The sequence below is a fragment of the Pezoporus flaviventris genome, unplaced genomic scaffold (assembly GCF_033815535.1).
Source record: "Pezoporus flaviventris isolate CSIRO_AGI_PZ_B2104156 unplaced genomic scaffold, CSIRO_AGI_Pfla_v1 ptg000001l, whole genome shotgun sequence".
Lineage (NCBI taxonomy): Eukaryota > Metazoa > Chordata > Aves > Psittaciformes > Psittacidae > Pezoporus > Pezoporus flaviventris.
The window spans coordinates 42,722,112-42,747,497 of record NW_026892549.1 but is presented as its reverse complement, the minus strand read 5'-3'; the positions used below and the strand labels follow the sequence as shown (position 1 = coordinate 42,747,497).

At 35.2% G+C, this 25,386-nt stretch overlaps 1 protein-coding gene across 2 annotated transcripts in view; it reads left to right on the top strand.

The window, feature by feature from the left end:
- CCDC141 (coiled-coil domain containing 141) overlaps positions 1-18,903 on the top strand; it is a 92,439-nt gene extending 73,536 nt beyond the window's left edge. Inside the window, exons 25-30 of one of the 2 annotated variants that reach the window (XM_061454548.1) lie at positions 2,322-2,429; positions 6,139-6,289; positions 6,830-7,025; positions 8,619-8,791; positions 17,462-17,627; positions 18,605-18,903. In XM_061454548.1, the coding sequence (XP_061310532.1) occupies positions 2,322-2,429; positions 6,139-6,289; positions 6,830-7,025; positions 8,619-8,791; positions 17,462-17,627; positions 18,605-18,728 (918 nt within the window). In that variant the 3' untranslated portion in view covers positions 18,729-18,903. Of the gene's footprint in view, positions 1-2,321; positions 2,430-6,138; positions 6,290-6,829; positions 7,026-8,618; positions 8,792-17,461; positions 17,628-18,604 lie in introns of those variants that run through there. The other variant, XM_061454556.1, reaches the window with a different exon arrangement.
- Positions 18,904-25,386: the final 6,483 nt, after the last annotated feature.

Sequence of the window (25,386 nt, the reverse complement as noted above, 5' to 3'; positions counted from 1 at the left end):
ATTTCTTTGAGAATCTAGGCAAATATTTTTTTCTTATATTTCTTCTTCCTTTGGTTCTCTAATATAAGTAACTGCTATATCTATAAAATGCCAGACAACATAGCTTCTTGGCTCCCTGTTGGAAAAATCATCCCAAGAAAGAAGTTGTGCTAAAACCAAAATAATTTAAATTATGTAAGCATCGCTCACAACATAAATATTAAAGAGAATACCAACACATTTAGATTTATATAATCTGATATGTTTCTTTGAGTGTAATTAATAACATATCAACTGAGGATAAGTATGGAAGACAGCTGAGCAGGCTGGATTTCTATAATAAAAACTGTCTGTTCCAGCTCCACTCTGAAAGTAATAAATGAAATATCTACCACATGCAGCAATAGATGATGAGTTAATTCTTCTGTGAAGTTGGAAGTGTTAAGATACTTAAATGTCTTGCTGTTGTGGATGTTGAATGTTGTTTCATTTTTCTTTGATGGAATTATACTATAAAATTTGAACACTCAAATTACTCATTAACACACTTAAAAGCAGTATGAGATGTCAAAATCAGAAATGAGTTGCAAAAGTATTTAGCTGAATGGAAAGAAAGTTTTGCCTTGCACTATGACCATAAAAAAACTTCAATATCATGACAACTGGGTGGGTTGTTATTTTTTCAAATTCTTCTTCCAATGCATGCATTACTTAAATGCTATTATAGTATTTAAATAGCCCCAAGTTTTGTCAGGCTTGAATCTTTGATAGTTTTGTGAGCTCAAAATAATAAAAATCTTTTCAAGAGAAGTGGATTTTCAAGATAATTGTAATATTTGACTAATTTTGCTAATTGTAATGTTATCTTTCTGTAATAGAGTTGTTTGCAGAACACTTTTTTTCACGCAGAACCATTCATAAAATATTTCCTAATTATTTTAACCTTTAATTTAAGTAATTCTTTTTAAAAAGCAGTCAAAAGGAACATTATATATAAAAAAATTCTGCAATTCAGAGCTCAGCAACTTTTTTCAAATGAAAGTTATCTTTTATAATGCGTAGTATTCTGAGATTTTAAAACTGATATTCTTACTGAACATTTCCAGAATATCTCAATATTTGATATCTGTATCTTATGAAGAATAAATCATTCAGCAAATAATCTACACAAGTGCCATGAGCATGGAATGCCATGACTATGAATTCAGCTTTACGTCCTGTCATTTTTAAAGCATAACAAATTAAGGGGAAATGTATTGTGAAGTCTCTCCTGATTTTACATGTCTGAAGGAGAACATCTCTTTGATTTTTCAAGTGCAAAATTGAATGATACCTTTTCTTCAGCAAAAAAATTATATTGATCAGGTCACACAGATTTTTTTTCACTTGTTTAATCATAGCATGGAAAATTAATAATACAGCACTTTCTTATGAAAGCTTATTTAGGACAGTAACTTTTGGTTGGACAACTAAAGATGTGAAATACACAAAACTAACTATAAAACTTCTGATTTTCCTCACGTTGTTCCACTGTGATGTTCTTTGTACATTTTTTCTATGACAATTTTAAAGGATTCATGAAGTCTTGATAAAATACAATATGGCTGTCCAGATTTCCATTATGTAAGGACTTTGTAACCAGTTGTGCTTTGAGGCTTCAGCTAGAAATAAATATTTGCTAAAAAGAATTGTAAAGCAGCTGATCTAAAGTACTGTTAATTACATTCAGAGTGGTTATGGATTGTCTAGATGGGAAGCTGAAGTAGGGAGGAAAATGAGAACAAATGCAGATTCTGCCTGGTTATGTTTTATGCTATGAACACATTCTCCCCTTTCCACCTTTTAGAGAAATTTTAACATTCTACAGACTCACAAATGTTCCTTTCTTCCTTACCACAGTTTTCCTGAAATCCTGACTTTTTTTTCTGGATTTGTTATTTACCCTCTTTTCCTTTTCCTTTTCCTTTTCTTTTTTTCCCATTAGTGTCACTTTGTTAATCTTTTATTTTCCCTTGCTTATTTTGGGTACAAATTGATTAATATTCCTGAGATTCTCAACTAACCAGTGAAGTCTTTGGTGTCCTCCTATACTTTCCCTGATTTGGAAAAGATCCCCTCAGCTTTGAAAAATATTGCCTTTGCTTGTCCAGGGACAAAGGAATTGGGTTTTGCTGTATGCTTTTGCCATAAGCAATTTACACCTGAGATAATGACAGGCTTTAGATAAGATTTCACTGATTTTTTTCTTCTACTCTGTTGTGCGGTACATAAGACAGTGTATAGCTAACAATTGGTACTTTCCATTGTGCATAAGCTTACTCAATTTTCTTTTCACATTGCAGAAAGGTGGATTTTCTGAGGAGTTGGTTACTTTTCAAAAAGAAGAAAGAAATGGTCAAGAAGCTGGTGAGGCTGTTATTAAAGAAAAAGCAGAGGAACAAAAGCAGCAGGTTAGTATTTTTATAGAAAATAAAATTAGTTTATGTTAGTGAATTTTTTTGTTTTGTTTTTTGGGGGTTTGGTTTTTTTGCTTGTTTTTGTTTTTTTTTTTTGTTTGTTTGTTTTTCCTCTGTTTCTTAAAAGGCTCTCTGTACTGATGGGAATTTTCTTGGTTTTTGGTCTTCAGGCATCCCTTAAAATGGGTGTTATCAATGTAGTCTTGGTCCATCCAATCCACATATTTATTTTACCAATTTTTTTGTTGGTCCTATTGCCACAGTACTATTAATGGAGATGTCCTCTTTTTCACTACTTGTCCTTCCAGTGTGAATAACAGGAAAGCAGTCATGGTAAAAAGATGGTGTAACACAACCACAGCTGTCAGTTCAGTATGACATCATGTCATAGATAACTGTGGGTTGGAAGTAGATGAACTTAAGGTCCTCCCCAGCCCTAACCATTGTATGATTCTAATATGCTGTACTGTTGGTAAGACACTATACATCAAATAAATAACAGAACTTAGCAGGAAATAGTCATCTTAACTCTCACCTCGAAACACTTAAGTTTCATTTCCACTGCCAGAATTCCAAACAGCAGGGATCATAAATAAGTTCCAAAGTATGGATTGCTTGTTGAGGATAATGCACAAAAGAAAATTAGATATTGAAAGACCGGGTATGCAGTTAGAATTATAAAAACCCTAGCAGACAAACATGTTTTATTCATGGGTATACAGTAAATGAATGTGAAAGGTTCCAAACTGTCGATGAATAAATATCTTAGAAATACAGGTAATATAAACCCAGACCTATGTTACATGGCATTAATTCCGTTAGTTTAAAGAACATTTTGAAGCCTTAGGAACCAGGATGTAAATGTAAACACTACATGAAATATTCTGGTGGATTGGAATGGGTGGTAATATATTTAAGTCTTTAGAAAAGTAGGGTCCATTTTGCCAGCTGATAACATAAATCAACAATACAAGACATTGAATTGTGATGTTTTGTAGAGATTTGACTACCGACATTCCCTTTAGTTCAATAAAGAGCATTCTATAATCTGCTGATGAGCCAAAATTGAACCTAATTGAATTTCTTACCTCTATTCTAATTCAATGGGAGTTTTGCCATTGACTAGGAGCCCAGATTTCAGTCAAAATTTTGTGACTGTGACCCTCAAGAGAATTTCCTCACCCAGCAGATGTCCATAGCCCTATTTTCTATTTTACTGGTCACAGTTTTGTCAGTCCTCATCAGACTGTGCCTCAGCTGCCAAGGGGAGAAGTCAAGGGTATGCGAAACAGCAAATAGCAGATGTGAAGTATGATGCCTCCACCCTTTTCATCACTCCATACTTCACTTGCAGAAGTAGCAGCTTCACCTCACTAGAGCTTTTCTGTCTTCCATTTCCATCCTTTACACAGAAAGACCTGGCCCATATTCAACTCCTTGTCTAATAGGCACCAATCTCTAATTTTGCCTATGCTTCTGCAAGCTAATTTTGCAGCACTAATTTGCTTCAGAAAAAAATATCACCTGAAACTGGCCTGGACCTTCTCATGACACAGTTATCCTCATGCTATTTGGATCACAGGTGGCACACGAGGGTTGAAGGTCCTCATGCTGCTATAGCCTGTCTGACAGTTTGCTCACTCACTGTCCCCACGTCGTTATTTTCCTTGGCATTTTCCTCAGGGTAATTTTCTAGCAATTTCTGAAATAAATTTGTTCAGTTCTGTGACCTCATTAGACAGCATATTCCTGCACTAAGATGCCAGATTAGTCATTGGAAGATTCCTACAATGTCATGGCTTTCCTGTAGTTATTCAAATATATGCCACTGTGTGTACATGTACGTAGACTCCTTAATAGACAGAATAAAGCTGGATCATTGATTTCATTCAGACAGTTGACACTGGCTATTCAGAACCTATATTTTTTAAATAGACCTGCTCAGAATTTAATATTATAAAGAATTTTTCAATTTCTTAATGTTTAATCAGATTTGGTTTATTCTATTTGTTACTGCAAGTCAGACACAAACAGCCAGATTTTGCTACTGAAATGCCTATTAAAGCTTCATTTAAGAAAGACTTGCAAATTTGGTTAGGCTTAAATCTGGGAGAGCTTTTTAGAACAGTGCTGATAAGGTTGAAAGAGCTGGGTGACAATGAAATTTGCAAACCCTAGAAAAATATATTGTATGTGTGTGTATTGGAATTAATAGCTAAAAATAACAATTTCTTAGGAATAGTTTAAATTGGAGCACCAATTAAGAAATTGAATATGTGCAGAAGGAAGAAGTAACTCAGTCTTTATTGTTTTCTGAGTAGTTGGAAAGGGGAAAAATGACATATTTCACCAAATTTGAAAGTTGATTATAATTTTTCATGTTAATGTCCATGATATATTCATATTGAAAGATACTTTGGAGGTCAGAATTCATCAGGGGATGCTTGTTGAAAACACTTTTAATAGTAAAACTTCATCTTACAAATAAATTGAATTCCTTGGTAAAATAGGTGCAATAAAATCTCAAATCTCTTCCAGCCATTCATTCATGGATCTGGCATGAATCACATGGCTTTGAAATAACAAATGTATTAACTTGGAAAAATATCTGTATTAAACCATATCTATAGGACCAGGGCACTACTTTTTTTTTTTAATTTTGTGCATGATTATTAGAGTATATTTAAAGCAATAAACCAAAAAGAAAGGTGAAACACATGTGCCACTGCACTGTCATGATGGATACTGCCAAGGAGACCTGGTTTGGAAAGCAGTGATATCCAGTGTATCACCCAACTGATTTGAGCAAACAGTTTATAGGTGATAGAAACATTGTTTAGCAGATTACATATTTTTGTATAGAATTTAATAATGAGAGAATAGCATAAGAAAACATTATGAACACCTTTGCTGAAAGCCCTGGCACAAATAAAATTGACTTAAATATATGAGTACATACTTATATAAAAATTAAGAGGCAGAGAAGTAATTAATATATCAGATAATGTCTTCGATGTTTTACAGTTAAAAAATTAATGTACTCATGCACACATCCAGTTCTTTTTGAAACATGGTGAGAGGAATTTTTTTCTATTTTGGATCCAAGATAATATAAACTAATTTTAGCATTGTTTCCTGTTAATCTTTGGACAATATCTTGAAACAACTGGCAGAAAATGAGGAAAATGTAAAATGCTTGAAAGATATTTGTATAATTCTGTAAGTCTTGAACATGACTGGTGACTCTCAAACAAAGTCCAGTATCTTGGCTGTTAATATATTCTTATTACTACGTAATGGTTTCTCATTTAGATGAGAATTAGGCCACCTCTTCTCCACCTTCCCCTTGCAAATGCTCTTATAAACAGCACCTACAGGTAAGCCACAGGTTGTCCTTTGTAGAAAGAGGGACTTTCTCTTTTATTGATACTGTTGTAATCAATGCAGATATATATTTATAGTATCTGCTAAAGTATATCTGAACAGTTTGAATTCAAGTTAGCAAAATTTTCTGATGAATTATGATTTTCCACATATTTCCTTCTGCTTCTCAGAATGCTTTAAGCTTAATTAGAAGAAATATTTCAAATAATTTGCTAGCTGCTGCACGAAAAGGGAATTCATAGAATGATAACTCATTCTCTGTTGTTTGTTTTTTTTTTTCCCCTTCTTGCCTTTCTCTACTTTCCCATCCTAATTTAAGGACAGGAATAAATTGGCTGATATTCTAATTATCTGTCCAGCTGGCGAGGATCTTGTTTCACAGGATACAGTGCTGTCATCTTCAGCCAAAGAGGATAGTTTACAGACTGCATTCCTGGCAGAAGAAATACCCTCCGGAGATGAATATGAGTGTATATCACCTGATGATATCTCTTTGCCACCGCTTTCTGAGACACCAGAATCCAACCTCTTACATTCTGAAACAGAGCTAGAAGAGCAGTGCTGTTGTAGTTCTCATAATTTGCATGTCGATTCCTATAGCTTGCAAATGCAGAAAAATGCTAGTATTAAAAAAGTGATGGAAGCCTCTGATATCTTAACAAATTCTGCTTATGCTGATGCTACAGATAATAAAATAGAAAGCCCGTCAGATCACTTTGAGAAGTTTTGTACCTCTTCAACAGATTCTGGCCTAAAAGACAGAGCAGTATCTCCTTTGACTTGTAGCTTATAAGGAATATCTGAAGCCAGCACTGCTTCCTGCACTATAAATGCCAAACCAGTATACAGCATGACGAATGAAGTGTGCAAAACACATTTGCAACACCTTGAGCTTCATAAAAGCATGGCAGAAACACAAGAACAATTGCATGACTTGAATAACTGTACTAAAACCCAGGACAGGGTGCATGCTTTGCCTGATATATTCTCAGGTTCCATGTTTCAACCAGACACCACCAGAAGCTGCCAGAGGCAGATGGCCACCCGAGAAGAGATTAAAAGTTCATCAGAAAAGAACAGCATGGCCAGCCTAACTGGACAGGCGCCTAGCTTCTCCCGGCTTCTGTCTAACAAAACTGTCACGGAAGGTTCTCCAGTAACTTTGGAAGTAGAAGTAACGGGATTCCCAGAGCCTACACTGACATGGTGGGTAGCTTATAATAAGTAGTAGTAAACATACCTATTACCAAGACACCATGAACCACTTATACTGAAATTAATTATTATATAGACTAGAAGAAATGGCTTGTGTACTTTCTACTCCACACTTTTGCATGATTCCCACCTTCAAAATTGCCTTTGACAATTAACCTACTTGAAATAACCTCTCTGTACTTTATTTTATGAATAATGACAGCATCAACCTACTGCAAGCATTCCCAATGTTCTTTTCAAGCAAATACATCATACAGTTTTTATATTCTGGAATATGACATTCCTCTTTTTCAATAATTTCTTAAAATAAATGCACACTCCAGATTTACCATAAGTAAATTCACCTGCATTTTACTCATGATATATGACGTTTTGTATGATATATGGATGGACACATACACATGCATGTATGCTGTATATAGCCAGTACATATACAAACAGACACACATTTACACATATGTAAGACTAAGTTGTTAAAAACTGGAGAAAGATTACAGGTTAAAAAACCTGACCAAACCTAAATGTCTACACTGAGAACCAGTTTTATATTATATATTTGTGTGCACACCCTATCTCTCTCTGAATTGCTGTATGTCTAACTAGGATACTTTATACTGCATTTGTGAGAAATACAGATGATGCAATATAAACATATTTTAAGATTACTTTTCAGAAATTCCCTGCCAAAGGAACAGGGACAGAAAGAGGGACAGCTTGCTTCAATTTTAATCAGAAGAAATAATTAATTTAGCTAAAAATATATCCAGTGTTGATATACGGTCTTTTAAAAATGATATTCCACAAAAGCATTCTGCAAATTAGAAATTTATGAAAACAGAAAAAAGTGGGGTTTTTTAATTAAAAATTCATCAATACCATGTATTTTGTCCTGTTGTAGATGTTTTATTGAACATACATGTAGAAAAGTACTTCTGTGTTTGTGTTAGGTTAAACGTAGTTTGTGCTGAAACATCATGAGTCAAGAAGAGCTAGAATTTTCTCTTACATCCACTGTATAAATCAGGAATAAATGCCAATACATGGTGACAGATCTTCAAGTGTTAGACTATGACACTGGTTCTATGGAATAATTTCTAATGAGTTGCTCTGTTCTGTTTGATGATGTGAACAAAGTAAATGTTAAGTAGCCTGGGGTGGAGGAACAGGTCGTTGGCTGTTCTTTATACTGAAGACACATGTTCAGAAAGGTTGTACATGCTTATGCATCTTAAGAGCCTATTCATGAGCTGAATGTGGATGAATCAAAACGTTACTAGCAAAAATATTTCAGCACCAAACTGAGGGCCCAAGACTTCATGCTATTTTCTCCAATACTGTAGAGAGATAATTATGACTTGTCCATTTATAACCACATTTTCTAGTAATAAGAATGTATAATCCAGCAATTTGAATTATTTAAATATTTATCCACATTTACATATGAGTTCAAAACTGAGGAATGAGAGCACAACAGTGAGCTCTGTCCTTTGCTGTCAGTGTAGAGGTAAAGAGGTTTTCTGAATTTGAGTTCTACTTGGAATACAGCAATAAAAATCTGACTTGAAAACTGACTCTCTGCTTCAGGTACAAGAAGGGCCAGAAACTGACTGCAGATGAACACTTAAAGCTTTTGCAAAAGGAGACAAAACATACTTTGTTCATTCAGAAGGTGTGTGATAAAGATGCTGGCCTTTATGTTGTTCGGGCTAAAAATTTGAACGGCACTATCTCTTCAAGTGCCATTCTCCACGTGAAAGGTAACAGGCCACCTATTATAAGAATAAACTGGATAATGCTGTGTGTCATCTATATTAGCATAACACTAATGTACTGGCTATTCACAAAATAAGTACAGTATTGACTGCACTGGATTTAGTTCTCACATGCTAAGTCAGTGTTAAATTTATTTTCTTACACTGCATCTTTCACAGTCTGTATCAAACCACTTCTGTGTCACACTCAATATATTGTTTCTTTAATACCAGTATTATGTGCTTATTTTCCTTTCTCCTAGTGACGTTGAGATAAAAATTTATTCTAGAATCTGAGGCAGAACTTTACTTTCTAAAAATGTAGACATTGCAAAGTGTTGAAAACAGTTTTAATGGTTATAGCTATTAAATGTCAAGATACGCCTAGATAAAGTGCTCAAATCAGCTCATATTTTATGGTATGCCTTTTTTTCAAGGTGGTGTGGAAGGTGTTGAACTGTTTTTTAAACATCAAATGTATTATTTATTTCCAGCTACATTTTTCTCATATACTGTTTTCTAAAAAATAGTATTTGTAGGATAATACTTCTTAGTACTAAAATCTTACCATTCACTGATGCACTGGGGTAGATCAGATTTAAATCTGTCTCAGCCCAGCATTTACTCCATAAACGAAAGTTTTGGTAGTTCCAATGGAGTTGTGATTTTCTGCACAGATTTGTCCCAGGATCATCAGGATTTGTATAAGTGAATCATCAGGCAACTAGCAGACAGTAGATCAAAACTCCCTAATGCTTACAAAATGACATATTCTAGCATACCAATCTGCTCAAGTAGGTGCTTGAAATGCTTTCTCTGCCTTCTTATAAAATTAAATATATAAATATTTCTAATAATCCACTATTTTATGAGACAAGAAATATAATAGTTTATAAAGTGACCATTTTTGCATGCTTAAAGTTTTTAACACATTGATTTCAAGCAGAATAAACAAATTGGAGAAATACTCAAAAGTGTATTCACACACAGATAATTATTTTTTTATTTTATTTCAACCAAATGGAATTCTATGACTTCATAGCAGTAAATCCAAACCAGGTGAACTTTGTTGACCTGCATATTGCATTTCATTCTTGATAAGGACAACCACAAGTGTTATTTTTTATATAAGTAGTAATTTGTTAAGATATTTCATAATGCTGTAACTGTGCCACTGGAAGATTTCTTATAGAAATCCTCAAATGTAACTTCATTTTTTAGCTCCAGTACTTGTAGAGGTACTGTAAAAACAGTTGATAAACAGCTACATAATTTTTCCTGCATCTTTGATTTGCAGCTTTCATATTACAACTGTGCTGGCATGGGGAATTTATAGAGAAGAAATGTTTACTTTGTCTTGTAGAATTTACCAAGATAAAGTAAGCCTTTTACTGTGTGGCATGCTATGAGCAGAATATGTATGTTATAAATTGCCAAGGGTCAGTGAGATTGGAGACTGACATTTAGATATTTGGCCCAGTGACTGTATCTTTATTAAAATTCCTGTTACTTTGAAACAGGAGAAGTTCTCAAGGGAATATAACCTCACAGCAATACGAGAGGGAGCAGGAGGGAGGACGTGGGGAGCAGATGGGGGAACAAACTAACTTCCAACTAAAGTTGGTATTACCCTTAATGAACAACCTTCCAAGTGTAGTCATGTCCCAAAAATGTTGATTCATAAGAATTTTCTCAGGTATAGTATCACCTATTTTCCTAAAGTGTACTTTCCATTTCACAATAAAGCTTATTTTAATAATTAATACAATTTTGAATGTTTCAATTTTCACAAAAGTAATATTCAGTTTAGTGGTTTTGCGCCCTTTTGTCTTTATGAGTTGCTATTATAAACATACAGCAAAGAAATGGCATAAGTAGTACATTAAGCAATACTGTGGTAAGAACAAACCAAAATGCCTCTACTACATGCTGTAAGGTTTTGCCTGCTGCAGAGCTGCCAGTGCTTGATAACTTTATCCTGCTCATAACATTAATTTTCTATTTGAAAATGAATCTTCTAGGTGATAGCTGCCCTTCAATCCTCTGTTTTTTACAGGGAGTTGCCATAGTTCAAAAATTAAAACTAATGATGGATTTTTTTGACATGTTCTAAGTAACTTTATATAATACTTGGGTCACTTTTTCAGGCATTTTTGCCTTAAGTATTGAGGCTAAGTATATACACATGGAAAAAGCAGGAGTGGAATCAGATGTTCTCTTTACTCTTCTGACTTGTGTCTGCCAGAATCAGCCCTTTAATTTAAGCATAAGGCTTGTGACAGAGTCATTGTAGCTCTACTAATGCTGGGCCCAGAACTACGTCTTTGTTCTAACCTGTGGATCCTTCATTTTGAAAACTATGGAAAGTTCAGTGCTAGAATCATTGTTCTGTCTCTTTCTTTTGTGGCCAGTGTGAGAGTTCAGACATATGCATTTGAATTTTTTAGTTGTAGGAGAGCCATTTACTGAGCAAAACAACACTGCAAGGTGAGTCTTTGTCCTTCAGAAAGCAAGGCTAGATCTAGGTTTTCAGCCCTGCTTGGAAAAAATTGTACCAAATTCATTTGTAGTTCTATTAAAGCAGGAGAAAAAGATGTGAACTTTTCATCATCTCATAGAGCAGGAATTGGGGTAGCTTGGGGCTAGACTTGTACCTGGATCTGATTGCTTGCTGGCACATACAAAAAAGACTGTTCACTATTTATGACGATCAGCTATATGAGTTTAAAAGACAACAGACACAGAACTACTGGACAAGAAGACAGAGATTACGGGAGCAGATTCTTTCCCCTTCCTTGTAACACTTCCTAATGTACATGCAGGTATCTAGGGAAATACAAGGGATCGGGGATGCAGACCTTCTCCCTCATACACATTTGCATTAATTATGTTTGATAACTGTATTTAAAAGGCTTTCGATCAAGTAGGAGAGACCCCAGTTACTTGCTTTACTTGAGATTTGACAGCCAGAATACAAGGCTAGTTAACAAAATTGTGTGAGAGTAACTGACACAGCTTTGAATCCAAGTGGGATTTGCTCTGTCTTTTAATATTATTTAGAAGTTAGCCAGGGATCTAGTCTTTTATTGGCATTTGGCTTACGCACCCATTTCCAAAGATAACAAGGAGAACCCTCATCTTTCCCAAGGAGGGGATGAGTTAAAGAGAAGCCTTGGAAAGGGAGTAAATATTATTCCAACATTTACAGATCTGTGTTGTGTATGCCTTTGAACAAGCATATTTTGCCTTTAGTAAATTTTTGAGTACATATCATGCTGCAGGTGTCTCATGCAGTATACTTCTGATTTGCTCCCTTGGCAAAACACATTTAAAATCAATACCATGCTGATTTTTTTTCTTCCGAATTATGGTTTAAATAGTTCATTAAATGATGCTTGTTGCTAAAGTTTGCATTTTCCTTATCTATTTTTCTCTTTTTTCATCCTATTTTGAAAGTGTTATTGGTAGTTCATGTACTGAGCAAGACATAAAAGTAGCTTTTCCACATGGAGTTTTTCAAAGCATAGCTATTTGAGACTTGATTTGGGATTATATGCTCCAGGAAGGCTTTACAGATGAGTAAAATATATTGACACAATGCCCCTGTAACTGTTCACTGCTATGATGTGGCTGGATAAGAATATTTTTAAGCTATTTATATCTAGAAAATCACTGAAGCAAATCTGCTCTCTACCCATGAAAGTACAAAAGCAGCATGTTAGTGAAATGCCAAAATTTATGAGTTTACCACTAGTTTTCCAGCTAGAACCGTAAATGCCTGCTGTAACTGACAAATCAGGTAGTTCATGTTTAAACAGAGCCTCACAGAAAAAAGATATCAAGGGTGATCTTGTCTCCAACTATGCTAAGACAAAACAGAACAATTCCACCTGGGAAGGGTGGATTTATGTAGAGTTCTTTGTACACTGTGATTAAAATTATGTGGGTCTAAAGCTTATATGGAAGATTCTAATAGACTACCTGCCACCCAGGTAAGCCAGCTGTCTGCTTATGATCTGCTCCTGTGTCAAAGCATCCACTTCCATTTTTACTTAAACGTGTTATCTCTGAAAAACAAGCTTTCTACTACTGGATTAAATTCTGGAATTAAGTTTATATAAAAAATGTTAACCAAGATCTTTCAAGTTTGATTTCTAAGAAGAAACTGAGATGCAAATGAATCCAACTTTAAAACCTAAGTACAATTATTTTCAGGAGTACACACAAGTATGGCATTCATGCTATTGCTGTATAGCAAACACTGTGAAATAATAAAAGGTCAAAACAAACACATCATTTCTGAGAATGTTTGCATTTTTTGCATAGTCAGATATTACTATTATTAAATGCAAAAAGGTATAAGGCCAGAAATTGCCTTAAGGTATCTGCAGATCTTAGTAAATCATCAAAATTTGAACATTTCTGTGAATTTTAGGTTAACAAAACTCGATTTTATGAGCATAGTATTGCATCTACTTTAAACCAGGAATAGTTTTAAATGCACAGTTTTAATGGGCATGTGGATACTAACCACATTTTTAATTGCTGGAAGAAAGAAGACTTAAAAAAGAGAGAGAGATTAGAGGTATCAAATACACAGCAGGATCCTGAAAGTCTCTTGTTTTTGATGTTTCCTTTGTAAACAAAGGTGTAATCAGTGTTGATTACTGCTGTGTTGGCAGTCTGGGTTTAAATACTGTTTGTTTAAGGACTCTGATGCATGTCCAAAAAATGTTGCTGGAAAATTCCTGCTGATTTCTGTTCAGATAATGTTAAAAAAAAAAAAAAGTGACTGACAGTGATGTCTCATGGTACACTAATGTTTCTCTAAAAGAAAACCACACTCACTCTGTTTCAGACTGAATTTAAGTGTAATGCTCCCCCTTCCCCTCTCTCTACCTTTTCTTTTATAGTTCTTGTTATACATGCAGCACTTCCTCCTTCTTTTAATTGTGCTGTGGTGTTGCTGGTTGGTATTGTTCTATTTCTACAACTTGTTTTATAATGCTGGGCTTCCCTCACAGTCACAGTTTTGAGCCTATAGTTACTTCAAGATGCCAAAATGTTTACATATTCCAATTGCTCTCCTAAAAAGCAGATGTAAATCTCATTCTGTCTAGCCTTACAACAAAACTATATACTTAAAGTTTATTACTAACCTCGTTTCCTCCTTCCCCATATGCAGACACCCATTAAGAAGGTAAATGGTGGCTGAGATTGCCTGACAAGATGTGGGTTTGTGTGTAGGGGTATTTAGAGTGTGCATAAGTCTAGGGGGGAAGGGATTCAATATTTTCATTTTTCAAAAGCAGAAGCCTTTCTGAGAGTCTAGGTGTCAGTCAGTAGGCAAAGGGAGGATGAGGCATTCCCCTGATTGGATTTGGATCTGGATCAGATGTGGCTGGAGCTGCAGTGGAGAAGGTGACTTACTCTCAAATCACTTGTAAGGTATGCCTGTTTCTGGACCTTTCTCTGGAGATTTTGCTGGAGATTTAAGCTAGAAATTTCTATGTGTGTATATCTTTTGTGGCTCAGAGGAGGTGTATCTTTAAAAACTACTGCTCAGACTTCCTTTAATGATCCTACGGAATGGTATTCAATGAGAGTGGAGCTCTGGATTAGGGATCACTTGGGTCATGAGACCCACTTGGTGTTCCTTAATAAAACTCTTTCTGATTGCATTAGGAGCTTGACTGAGACAAAATCTCTAAACAATAAAGTTTTAATTTAGTATAATACTGAGTGAATCCAAAGTCACTGAGCAGCATAGTGAGAATCATGATATCAAAGATAGGGGAAAGCTTGCTAATACCACATATCAAAACATCAGAGATTGGAAGTTACATGCCCAGAGTAAATAGATTAAGAATAAGTGTGAAGCAAAGAAACGAAAAATGGCTGCTGAAAAGAGTTTGGCTTGACCTGTGTGTGGAGACTCTTGGGACAGGAGTGAAAGCTGTGATAAAGCCAGATGCAGGGGATTTTTCCACCTGCAGTTTTTACATTGCTCCAGACTGCTGACCCAGGACACTAACAAATCTTAGCTTACTTTGACATATCATTATGATATCATGGGAAAACCATTGATGAAATATAACTATGCATTATGTTTTGAAGGTTGCTATCAGAAGATGAACTCTTCATTTTTAGCAGACTTTGTTTCCCTATGGAGCTCTAATCTGCACCTTTTATGAGTTGTAGTAACAATCACTCCATTTTTTCTTTACACATACTTTTCACTTTGCCCTCTAGAAACTGGTCATTTAGGTTTTATAGTCTGCTGACTCACTAATATAAAATCAAGAGGGGGTCTGATCATTGCCACAATTCTACTCAGATTATATGTTTTTGTTTTCTTTTTCTAATGGTAAAAACCATAAAGTCATTCTGGTATGAGATGGAGCCTGACTTCATAAGGTAATAAAATTAATAATGAAATCCAGCCAAAAATATCACAAGAAGTGGCTGATGCCCACTTAATGTTTTCCGCTGGAATACCAGCTAATCATACACAGTGACTTATTGCCAGCTGCCTGCAAAGAGGAGGCAAGGGTATAAGCTTGGTTCTTTTGCTTGAAGTGAAGCTCCAGATCACAAGTTCCTGAGATTCAGATGCATGCAATGCAATGGTGTAGCAGCTTGTGCATGCTAAGTTTAAATAGCTAAGAAATGAGTTTGAGCTGCTGGGACTTGCTAAGAAAACCCTAGGTAAGGAAGATTATGAGAGAGTAAACTCCATATACTCTTGGCCATATACTTTTGTGGCCTCAGTCCTACAGTATATGGGAAGAATGTAAAAATATCTAAGCTTGAAAGCTTACTTGCAATTAAGAGCTCCTAAGCAGTGGATTTAATAATACAGTGGGTAAAGATGTCTGCCGCACCATGCTGACAGTCCCACATTTGTCAAAAATAGCCATGGGCTCAATATACTTGGGTTTAAAAGTTGCTGGGCACCTTAGTCAGATACACTGATTTTTGTTTCACAATGACATCAAGAAAAAACCTTCATCCTAAAACTGGAGTACTGCTGACATGGTTAAGAACAGTTTTAAGCTCTGTTATTTATTGCACATTTCAGTAACTTTTTGTTTCTAACAAGGGCAGTGATTACATTGTTAAATATGGACACATGGTGCAATTTATAGTAAAGAAGAACAAGAAGATAATCTTCATATGATAGGAATGTAAGATATAATTTTTTTGTTGTAGTATATGTCTTTGTATGTGCTTCTGTGTGTTAACATCTGCTACTCTGGCTTCCCTTTGTCAAGAATACTTAGCCTGAGTTCTGAGATCGTCTTCTTTTTTTACTGTGGCCCTGGAGGTGGAACCTCAGGTAGTAGTACAGTGATCCAGTAAGTCCAGCTTTACACCTCATTAGGTTACACGTCACATGAAGCAATGCTTTGATTCAGTATAAACTGATGCTCATGACTGAATTTTTTTCAAACGGTTTTGATGAATTAATATGTATTAGCCAAGCCTTTTACTGGCTCAGGTGTCATCTGTCCTCCCACAGTCGGCATGAAACCAGCACAAACTCAATCTCATCTGCTCTGGTTATTGCAATAAAAATGCAATTACTTGCCCTTAATCTGAATCTGGTTTGTACCAGATGATCTCGTAGTACATGGTGTTGGTATTAATGATGGCCAAAATAGTAAACTTGATCAAAGTGGTATGAGGCCACATTCTGGCCTTCATCACTGTTGCAAATGTAGATCAATCTTTCCTTTCCTCCCCATAACTTTTTTCTTTTTTTGACTAGAAGAATAGGGAAAAAAGGTGGAGAGAGAGACTGATGTGTGAGAATGCACTAAATGCAAAAATTTCCTCTCTTAAATATGTGTGGAATATTTACTTTTTCACCTTCACTGAAACACAATAATCCACATAGACTTGCCTACTACTTACACAAAGAACATGATTCTTTAGCATTACCATGGAACTAATATCACTATTCCAATGCATGAAATTCTCAGGTGCTTAATATCCATGTGTTTCAATAAGCATTGTATAGATAAATGATGCCTGCCTACTAACTGTCTTGCAAACAAGTTATGAATTCCAGGCTCTCTTTGTCTTGCAGTGTGTTGAACTTTATAATCAAGAGAATGGATTTTTTTCTTCAGTTGGTCCAACTTTTTTTTTTTAAATCCAGTGGTTAGTTTGGGTTTGGTTCTGTCGTTTTTTTCCAGTGCAAGGGAAACAGCCAAACTTCATACAAAAATTTAGACATACAACTCTGCAAGAAGGAGAAGATTTAATCCTGCATTGCACTATACGTGGAAAGCCCAAACCACATGTCTACTGGACAAAGGATGATATCCAAGTGGTATCCGGAGACATCAGTATATGTTCTAATGTTCTTGAAATATTTCTTGGGAGAAAGATTATATACTTTGCTTTATGCTACTAATAATCTCCTATGTGCATTCTATTGTTTTACAGATTGAGAAATTAGGAGATACTTATTATCTTTTGAAACGAAATGTAGTCCTTGCTGATACTGGGAAATATATCTGTGTTGCCAGGAATGAAATTGGAAAGGCACACTGCTCTGCTTTCATAACAGTGATAGGTGATTCATCCTGCCAGATGAACACTTTTATGCATGTTATTGCCATATTAAATAAGCACCTTGTTTCCACTAATGTACGTGCTTTGTTTCAGAGAAAAATAAACCCCCAGAAATCTCCACTGTAACTCTGGCTAAATCAGAATGGGAAGATGAATACTTTTCAGAAGAAATTAATGCCACCACAGCTGAGGTTCTACAAACCCATGACACACATTCTGTGCAAAATCAAAGGCCAGTGGCTAAACATCTCCCAGTAAGGTAACTTGCAGCCTACTCTGTGCTACATCTTGTAATACTCCAATAGTTGTAAGGACCTTAATTTACAATACACACATCAAGCAGTCTTCCTAATCCTACGAACCCTTTGCATAATGTAAATGAAGTGCATAATGTGTTCTGTGTGCCTTTTACACTTAATTCATCCCCAGAAGATATGTAATTCTCTTAGATGAAAGAACTCGCAATATAATTGGAAGTGGAGTTTGTGCAATAAGGTATTCTGTTTAGTGATTTTATTTTATTTTTAAATTTTGACGTTAATGTAAGATTGAATAGCTCAAAAATACAAAGTTTTCAAGAAGTTCACACCCATACAACTACATGAAGTTTCAGTAATAAAATACGTAAATAAAATTTTCTACTAGTTAAGCATCTTATTTAGAAGAATAAGTAGCAGTCCTAATAGCACAAGAACAGTCACTGTTCATTAATTGATTAAAGATGACAAAATTTCCCACTGCACAATTTCAGAATATTAAATGGGATACATGAAGTCAATAGTCTTTGTGGTGACTTCTTCACAAGATTAAATCTTGCCCCCTAAATTTAGGCTCTGATAAAAAAGAGAAATGTTCTTTTGTCTTTAAGTTCCTGAGGTATGTTATCTAGACATGAAAGGCATGTTAATTTTAGGGCATATAGAGAATTATGTATGATTAAAACACGTAGATCATACAGTAAGGTCAAATTTCTCATTTTTCTTATCTTTTCTATTCTTTAGTTCTAAAGTGCCCTCTAGTTATTTGTTATTGTCAGCAAGATGAATTTTAAGAAATTTTATGTTCTGTCCGAAGTCACTCTAATCTCTGTTTCTAGAGAAATCAGCTCTAATCTCGTTTTTTCAAGACCACAGAGAGCGGTCTATGACAAGCACAACAGTTTTGCTTATGAAAGGGAATGCTGCAGCTGGCACAATTAAAAATATAAGAAGTATTAATTGATCTCTTTTAAAACAGGTTTAAAGAGAAACTTTGGCTTCAAGGTGTGTATCTTGAATTTGAGAGGCTACAAGAGATTATCTTCAGTTTGGGACATGATCCTGCTCTTCTGCCTCCTGCAAAGGGTCAGAAGATGGACTGAACTGCAAGATGCCTGATTAATGAAGGTGTTCATGTTGTTTGCTCTGTCCAGTAGTAGATATTGGCCGTGGATGAGGAGATGAATCTTTGAGTGCTATTTGATTTACATCTAACTTATAATCTGTATTCGGTTTCTTTACAAATAAATCATTAATAAAATTTACCTGTGCACAGCATTTATTAGGCAGTGATTTCTAATTTCTTGTGGTTTTGTTCTGGTCTGTTGGACAGATCTAACAGATTATGATGTTAGCAAAAAGAGATATTAGACTTTAGATTGACATTGTCTTGCTGATTCATCAGCACCAAATCACTAGTTCTTCCCACTAGCTTATATAGAGAACTCAGACACAAAGAGATGAGGACTGAAAACAAAATGACTAAAACTACAGAATTACCCAGTTTATTAAGTGCAGTTCATTAAATTCATTACCTTATTTCTAACATCTTTGAGACATTTTTGAGGAAGATTGGCATTGGAAGGAGTGGTTACTAATAGTAGCAAACCTTTTCTAATGAATGCTTAGTACCAAAAATGTCTTCAGGGAGGAGACAGTCTCTTTAAGGCAGCATAACGGAGAAGTCTTCCACGATTTTTGTTCTGCTTTTGGGACTGGATTAGTGTAACAAAGCAGTCCATTTCCAGATGATGAATTTAATTATAGTCTAAAGGAGTAGACTATGAACTGAGAGCCACCCTGTTTTCCAAGCACATAGGACAAGGACTTCCCAATGATAGAATTCCTGAAGACCCACAGCATCCATTCAGGGTATAAGGAAAACCTGAATGGAAATTAAATTATTTTTATTTTGGCAGTCATTAGCATGATTAAATGTTTGTCTTTGTCTCTTGAATTCAGAGTTTAGGTGTCCTTTTCACTTCAGTGCAAAGCTCTTTGCAGAGAAAGAGGACTTTCATGGTGTCATCCATTTGCAGTATTTGCCTGGTACAATGACTAACAGAACATCTAGTTAGACTCAAGAAGAACTGTTCTTCTGATTCAGATTTTCAAAGTCCTACCTAGCAAATGATTCATGATACTAAGACTTCTGCTTAGGTGCACTGCATATGGCTTGGCTAACACCACAGGTACATATGTAACGTGCAACTGCCTACTGAGCAATATTTTGTCAATCTTTATATAAACACTGATTGGGCCTACACTGGATTTATGTACAACAACAATGCACTCACGCTTCTCACAGAGATGAGATACGGGTTTAAGCAGTGCAGCATCTTTGTGGTTCATCCATGTAGATGTCATCTGGGCAAAACTGGGACTGAAATAACTGTTTTGAGAGTTGCTTAAATTGTAATGTAAAAAATGAAACCTTTATTTCCAACAAGATGTAGGTTGGCTTGTAGAAACTTAAGTATCTCCAAACTGAAGTACAAACATAGAGAGGAAACAAGCTGAAAAAAAATATCATGTACATGTCTTCACCTGATCACATAAATCACTTGCTTGACTCTATGGAAAAGCCAATGGCATCCTGCCCACAGAAGAGTCACAAGGCTGTGTATATGTGCATATAAATATAGTAGCTGAGGATGAAGTTCTTGATCTACTTATTTGCCCCTTATGTCTCACAAGCAGTTTTTTCCAAAGTGGAATGGAAATATTCAAACATCTTGTGTATCTCATACAATTACTTTTCTGCGAAGAACCTTCTTTGCATGTGTTGCTTAGATGTACGTATTTCCCCCAAAATATGTTTCTAAATGCAGTCACATTCTGAGGACTGACAAACTGTACATATCAGATACCACCACAATTGCCCCCTCCCCTGCCCAAATATTAAAAGGCTCCAAATTGTATGTTATTTTATCAGCTGGAATCCGTAAGTATGACACAAAGTTTGGTTGTTTTATTTTTTTAATTTAAAAATTAATTCTGTAAAAATGAAAGTGTGGAATTCAGTGCCTCCTGATCTTGATTCTTCCTCAAATTTAAGTCATTGGAAGGTTCTTGCTTTTTCTCTTGGTTGTCAGCCTGTAAGTACAAAATGAATTTAATATTTGAAGTGGGCTTTTTCCCTAAATTCACAAAACACATCTTTCCTTAAGTAAAAAAAGAGCGTTAATGCTTTTCTAAATATATGAGAGAAAACAGAAACCTGTACAGCTCTTCTTACCTATGGTTTTCCTACAAAACAGTAGGAAGTGGTGTTTATCACAGAATCCCAAGGGTTGGAAGGGACCTCAAAAGATCATCTAGCCCAACCCCCCTGCAAGAGCAGGGTAACCTAGAGTACATCACACAGGAACTTGTCCAGGCGGGCCTTGAATATCTCCAATGTAGGAGACTCCACAACCCCCCTGGGAGACCCAGCAAACATTTGACAGTGAGGAAGACAGCTATTGCTCCAAGTGTTCCCAGGGAATGGATGCATTATGAAACATGGTGTGTCTGATTCTTTTAATTTTATAAATCATAGTTGCTCATAACATCTTTAAAAGGTCTGTGAAATTTGACAGGACGTATGTGTCTATTAAATGCTATATATTACCTGCATATTAAAACTTGTCCCAAGTATTATGATATTAACTATTGTTTTGCAGAGGAAGTGGAATAGTTATTAAATATATTCTTTACTCAGGTAAAGATTATACCAGTTTTTTTTTCAATAGGGCCCTGCTTTCTAAGGCTAGGTGCTGAGTAATGTTTTTATTCCTTCCTTCCCTGCATACGTAAATATGTAGGGATGATACAAAATAATATCCAAGGAAAACTTAGGAAAAGCGAAGTCTGTGAATCTCCTCCTTAGATATTTCTAAGGAGATATGAGTGACAACTATCAACATGAAGTTAGTGAATATGGACCCTGATAACTAATCCATACCCATTCAAGTCTAGTTACATTTATGTTAAATAGCTAAAGTAGTTTCAAAAACTGCTTAGTGCCTTAGTTATCTTTTCTGTTTTGCTTTTCAGTTACTGCCTTCTTCAGTAACAAGTGAAACAATATTCTGCAAGTAAATTTTAGTTTGTATTGAAAAATAATAACATATCTTACATAATCAGTTAACATAGATCAGATAAAATACATCTGAAACTGAAAATCCTGCAGCTTCTCAGAAGCCAGCTTCAGCACACAAATGTGGATATTCTTGTGATGATGCTGAATTTTATAATCTTTAGGTAAGGTTCTAAAGTTTTCATCTCAAAGTATTGTTTAGTCTTTATTTAAGGTTCTATATGTTCCATTATAAAGTAAAGTTTATAGCATTTGCAGGGGGAGGGGAGTTGATGAAGGTGCTGTAAAGTTGATTTGTTTTTTGGTCAGGATTTAATGTTTTAACAGTTAAGAGAACAACTTTTTAGTTATTTCTAAATTTAAAGAAAGTGGGTAGGAGGAGGGCAAGCAAATTTTCTTTTTTTTTCAAAAGTAGGTTTTAGAAAACCGGAAATTCATCAAGGATATAATATCTAGATACATTTTGGATTGTGTTTTGGCAGCTCTATGAGGATTTAAGACAGCATCATACCAGTGAAAAGTTTTCTTTAAAGTGACCAAATTAATTATTTCATGAGCCCCTTGGTTCTGCGTATTTGGTTGGAGGGTGAAATGAAAATAGTCTGTGAAAGGAGATATAACAGACATTCTATAGGAAAGAACAGGGTAAAGAATGAAGGGGGCGCGTAAAAATGTATGAAATTAAAGGGGAGAGATACTCATAATTTTCGTTCAGTTTGCAAGTTAGCATGTGTAGACAGATTAAGGGACCAGGCAAGAAAGAAAGATTTATGCTAGACTGGCTATGCAGCTACAACACATAGTATACTACTATTGTTTAACAAACAATAAAGAAAAAGAAAGGTTGTGATTTTATTTTAAAAAAAAAGGAATTTGGAAATTCCACTTCAGAAAAGCACATTGAAAACTTGTCTAAATGGCAGTTTGAAGATTTCAGTGTTCAAGAAAGACTGAATTTCTCTTAAAGCCCTGACTAAATTTTCCTGGGCATCTTCATGTGGGCCTTCTAAAGTAATCGTTCCTTTTGTCCAGCTCCACTCATAAAGTCAATAGGATTATTAGAATTAATCAAAGTAAATCACATCAAAAGCAGTTGCTGGCATCCACGCCACAACATTTCATTGTGTTGAAGATTACGTGGTTTTTCTTAAATGTGGTGTTGGCTTATGGTGTATACATATACCATAGTATACGTTTGTAATGATTAGCAATATATAGTTTATACTTAAAATAGTAGACTGAAGAAATGCTGAAATTTTCATAACAATCCTCGATTTTTATGTTTGCCTGAAAAACTATTTGTCATTCTCTGGATTGTTTGTTTGATCCTGGAGCAAAGATATAATGTCGTTTTTACCAGCAGTGTCTGCTACACAATAATAAGACTGAAGTCATCCTGCTTTTTATTTTGGATACGCCATGTGACACTAAACATGTAGAAATCACACCGGGCTAATAGTCATTCTGTTAACGGAAGGCATGCAATATAAATAATTCATATTCCTTAACATCATGAGAGAAATACTTCACTGTTCAATTTAATTTCTGAATTCACCAGCAAAAGTAACAAGTTAAGAAGGTATAAACTTTTGTTGGAATGGAAGTAGGTTTAATAATGATCAAATATGAATATACAAAAAAATAAAAATGGGAAGGACCTTATTTTAAAAATACAAGATACATGGTTTATGTGTTTAAATGCAGCAAAATGTTTTCTTTGTAGCTTTCTGTTATTATCAGTTGTTGACATGATTGAAATAGAAAAATTTGAAATTGTGAACATCTCATAACTTTAAAGTGACAGTTTGCACATTTCTGTCATTTTAAAATCATTACATGTTCATAAACTTTTTCATTGCTTGTTTGACTTAGACGTCATCATTTAGCTGCCTTCTTAAGTTTGTGGATACAAGCCTGTGTTCTTCAAGTTTGACTTTTCCCTGAAAACATGAGTGTTCAGCTACAGAGAAAACCAGCCATTTGCTAATTTATTCTAATTTATTCTCTATTTAGAATCAGAAATCAGATACCCAGATTTCTGTAGACATTTTTTGTCATTTAGTAGAAGCTATCTTGTCCTCCCCACTAAACATGTAGAGTTGCATTTGCTTTCATACTAAGTCTTATACAGGGAGTTTAGGCTCTCTGACTTCTATTTGAAACAAAAATTGGAAATAAGCTGTAGTACTCTGACTAACTCTCTGTGTTAGTTAGTAGTTAGATAGTACCAGTATAAAAAAAGACTATTCCTCCATTTTCTGTTGCTGTTATTACTGCTGCATGCCAAGAGTAGCCGTAAATTTGACACTTTATGGGATGGATAAATTACATGGCAGATCAAATTTCTGAGGTTATTGATGAGATCGCAGCTATATGTTCTTTCTTTTTTTTTTTTTTTTCCTGAAATCTATAGTATAACACACCCCAGGAACCATAGGAGTAGTATTCTCTCTCCTGGGCATTTTCTGGAGCTTCTGCTGGAGGTTTCACTCAGATTGTTTTCAAGCACAACTGCAGATGACAGTACAAAACTCCATCCTGTTCTTACTTCTCTGGATATCCTCTGGGAGATACTTTTCAATGTGAATCTTGGTAACGGGAGAGCTCCTCTGTTTACCAAAACAGCTAAGCATGTGCTTGACTTTAAGCACATAGCTGGTCTTAAGAGCCAGTAATGTGCTTAAAGAGTTTGCTAGATATGCATTATAGATATTCCACTTCATAAGGAAGGAAAAGGGTTTTTCAGTAAGGCAACAATGGAAAACAAGGCTGATGTGGTGGTGTGGTAAAACACCTCCCATTGCAGATATAAATAAGAATAGTCTACTAACTCTGACCTCTGTTTCAGAGACAACAATTCTAATATCACAATTAAGCGAACTGACTGATGAAGCTGCGCTATTGGAACTTCACAAACTAATAAGCTATTCAATGGACGATTAACTCTGGTCTGCACAAGGACTACACAGGTCTAGAGATAAGCTATTAGGCTAAAAATCTGCTTTTTTTTAGAAATTACAGTAGTTGTCTGTATTAATTTCATTTCACAGAGTTAGTATTTCTGCACTTTGTACGCTATTGTTTTTAAGCTTAACTACTTGGAAAAGTGAACAGAAAAATTCTGAAACAAACAAACAAGCAAATGACAAATCTCTATATTACCAAATGCAATTTTAGAATTCAAAGTTATGGAAAAAATAATTTAAACTGTGTATTCTAATAGTGTGCAGCCACATGTCTGAGCTCAGCTCACTTATTTAGTCTCGTGATTGACAGAGCATTTGGTAGCTTCTTGGATGTTTTAGAATGAAAGAAAGTAAGGCTGAATCTCACTGATATGATTATGACTTGTCCATATCCTGTGCTAAAATGCTTCTTAATTACTTTGTCTTCTGCTTATGACTTAGGAAATTTGCAGCATCTTGTAAACTGCACATAACAAAAGACTGATTTATAAATCAAAACTTTTGGAACAGATGAGGTTTCCTCAGTGAATCCCTTCTGTGCCTCCAAAATTAGCCCTGTCAATCAAACCAACAGGTGGTGTATGGTTACACATAATGGATCCCCTCTCACAAGATACGTTCTTTTAGGAAACCAATCAGAGTTGACAGTGACATGATGAGGCAGACCTGACAGCAGAGCTGGGGTATATAAAGCAAAACAACTATGTTAGCACT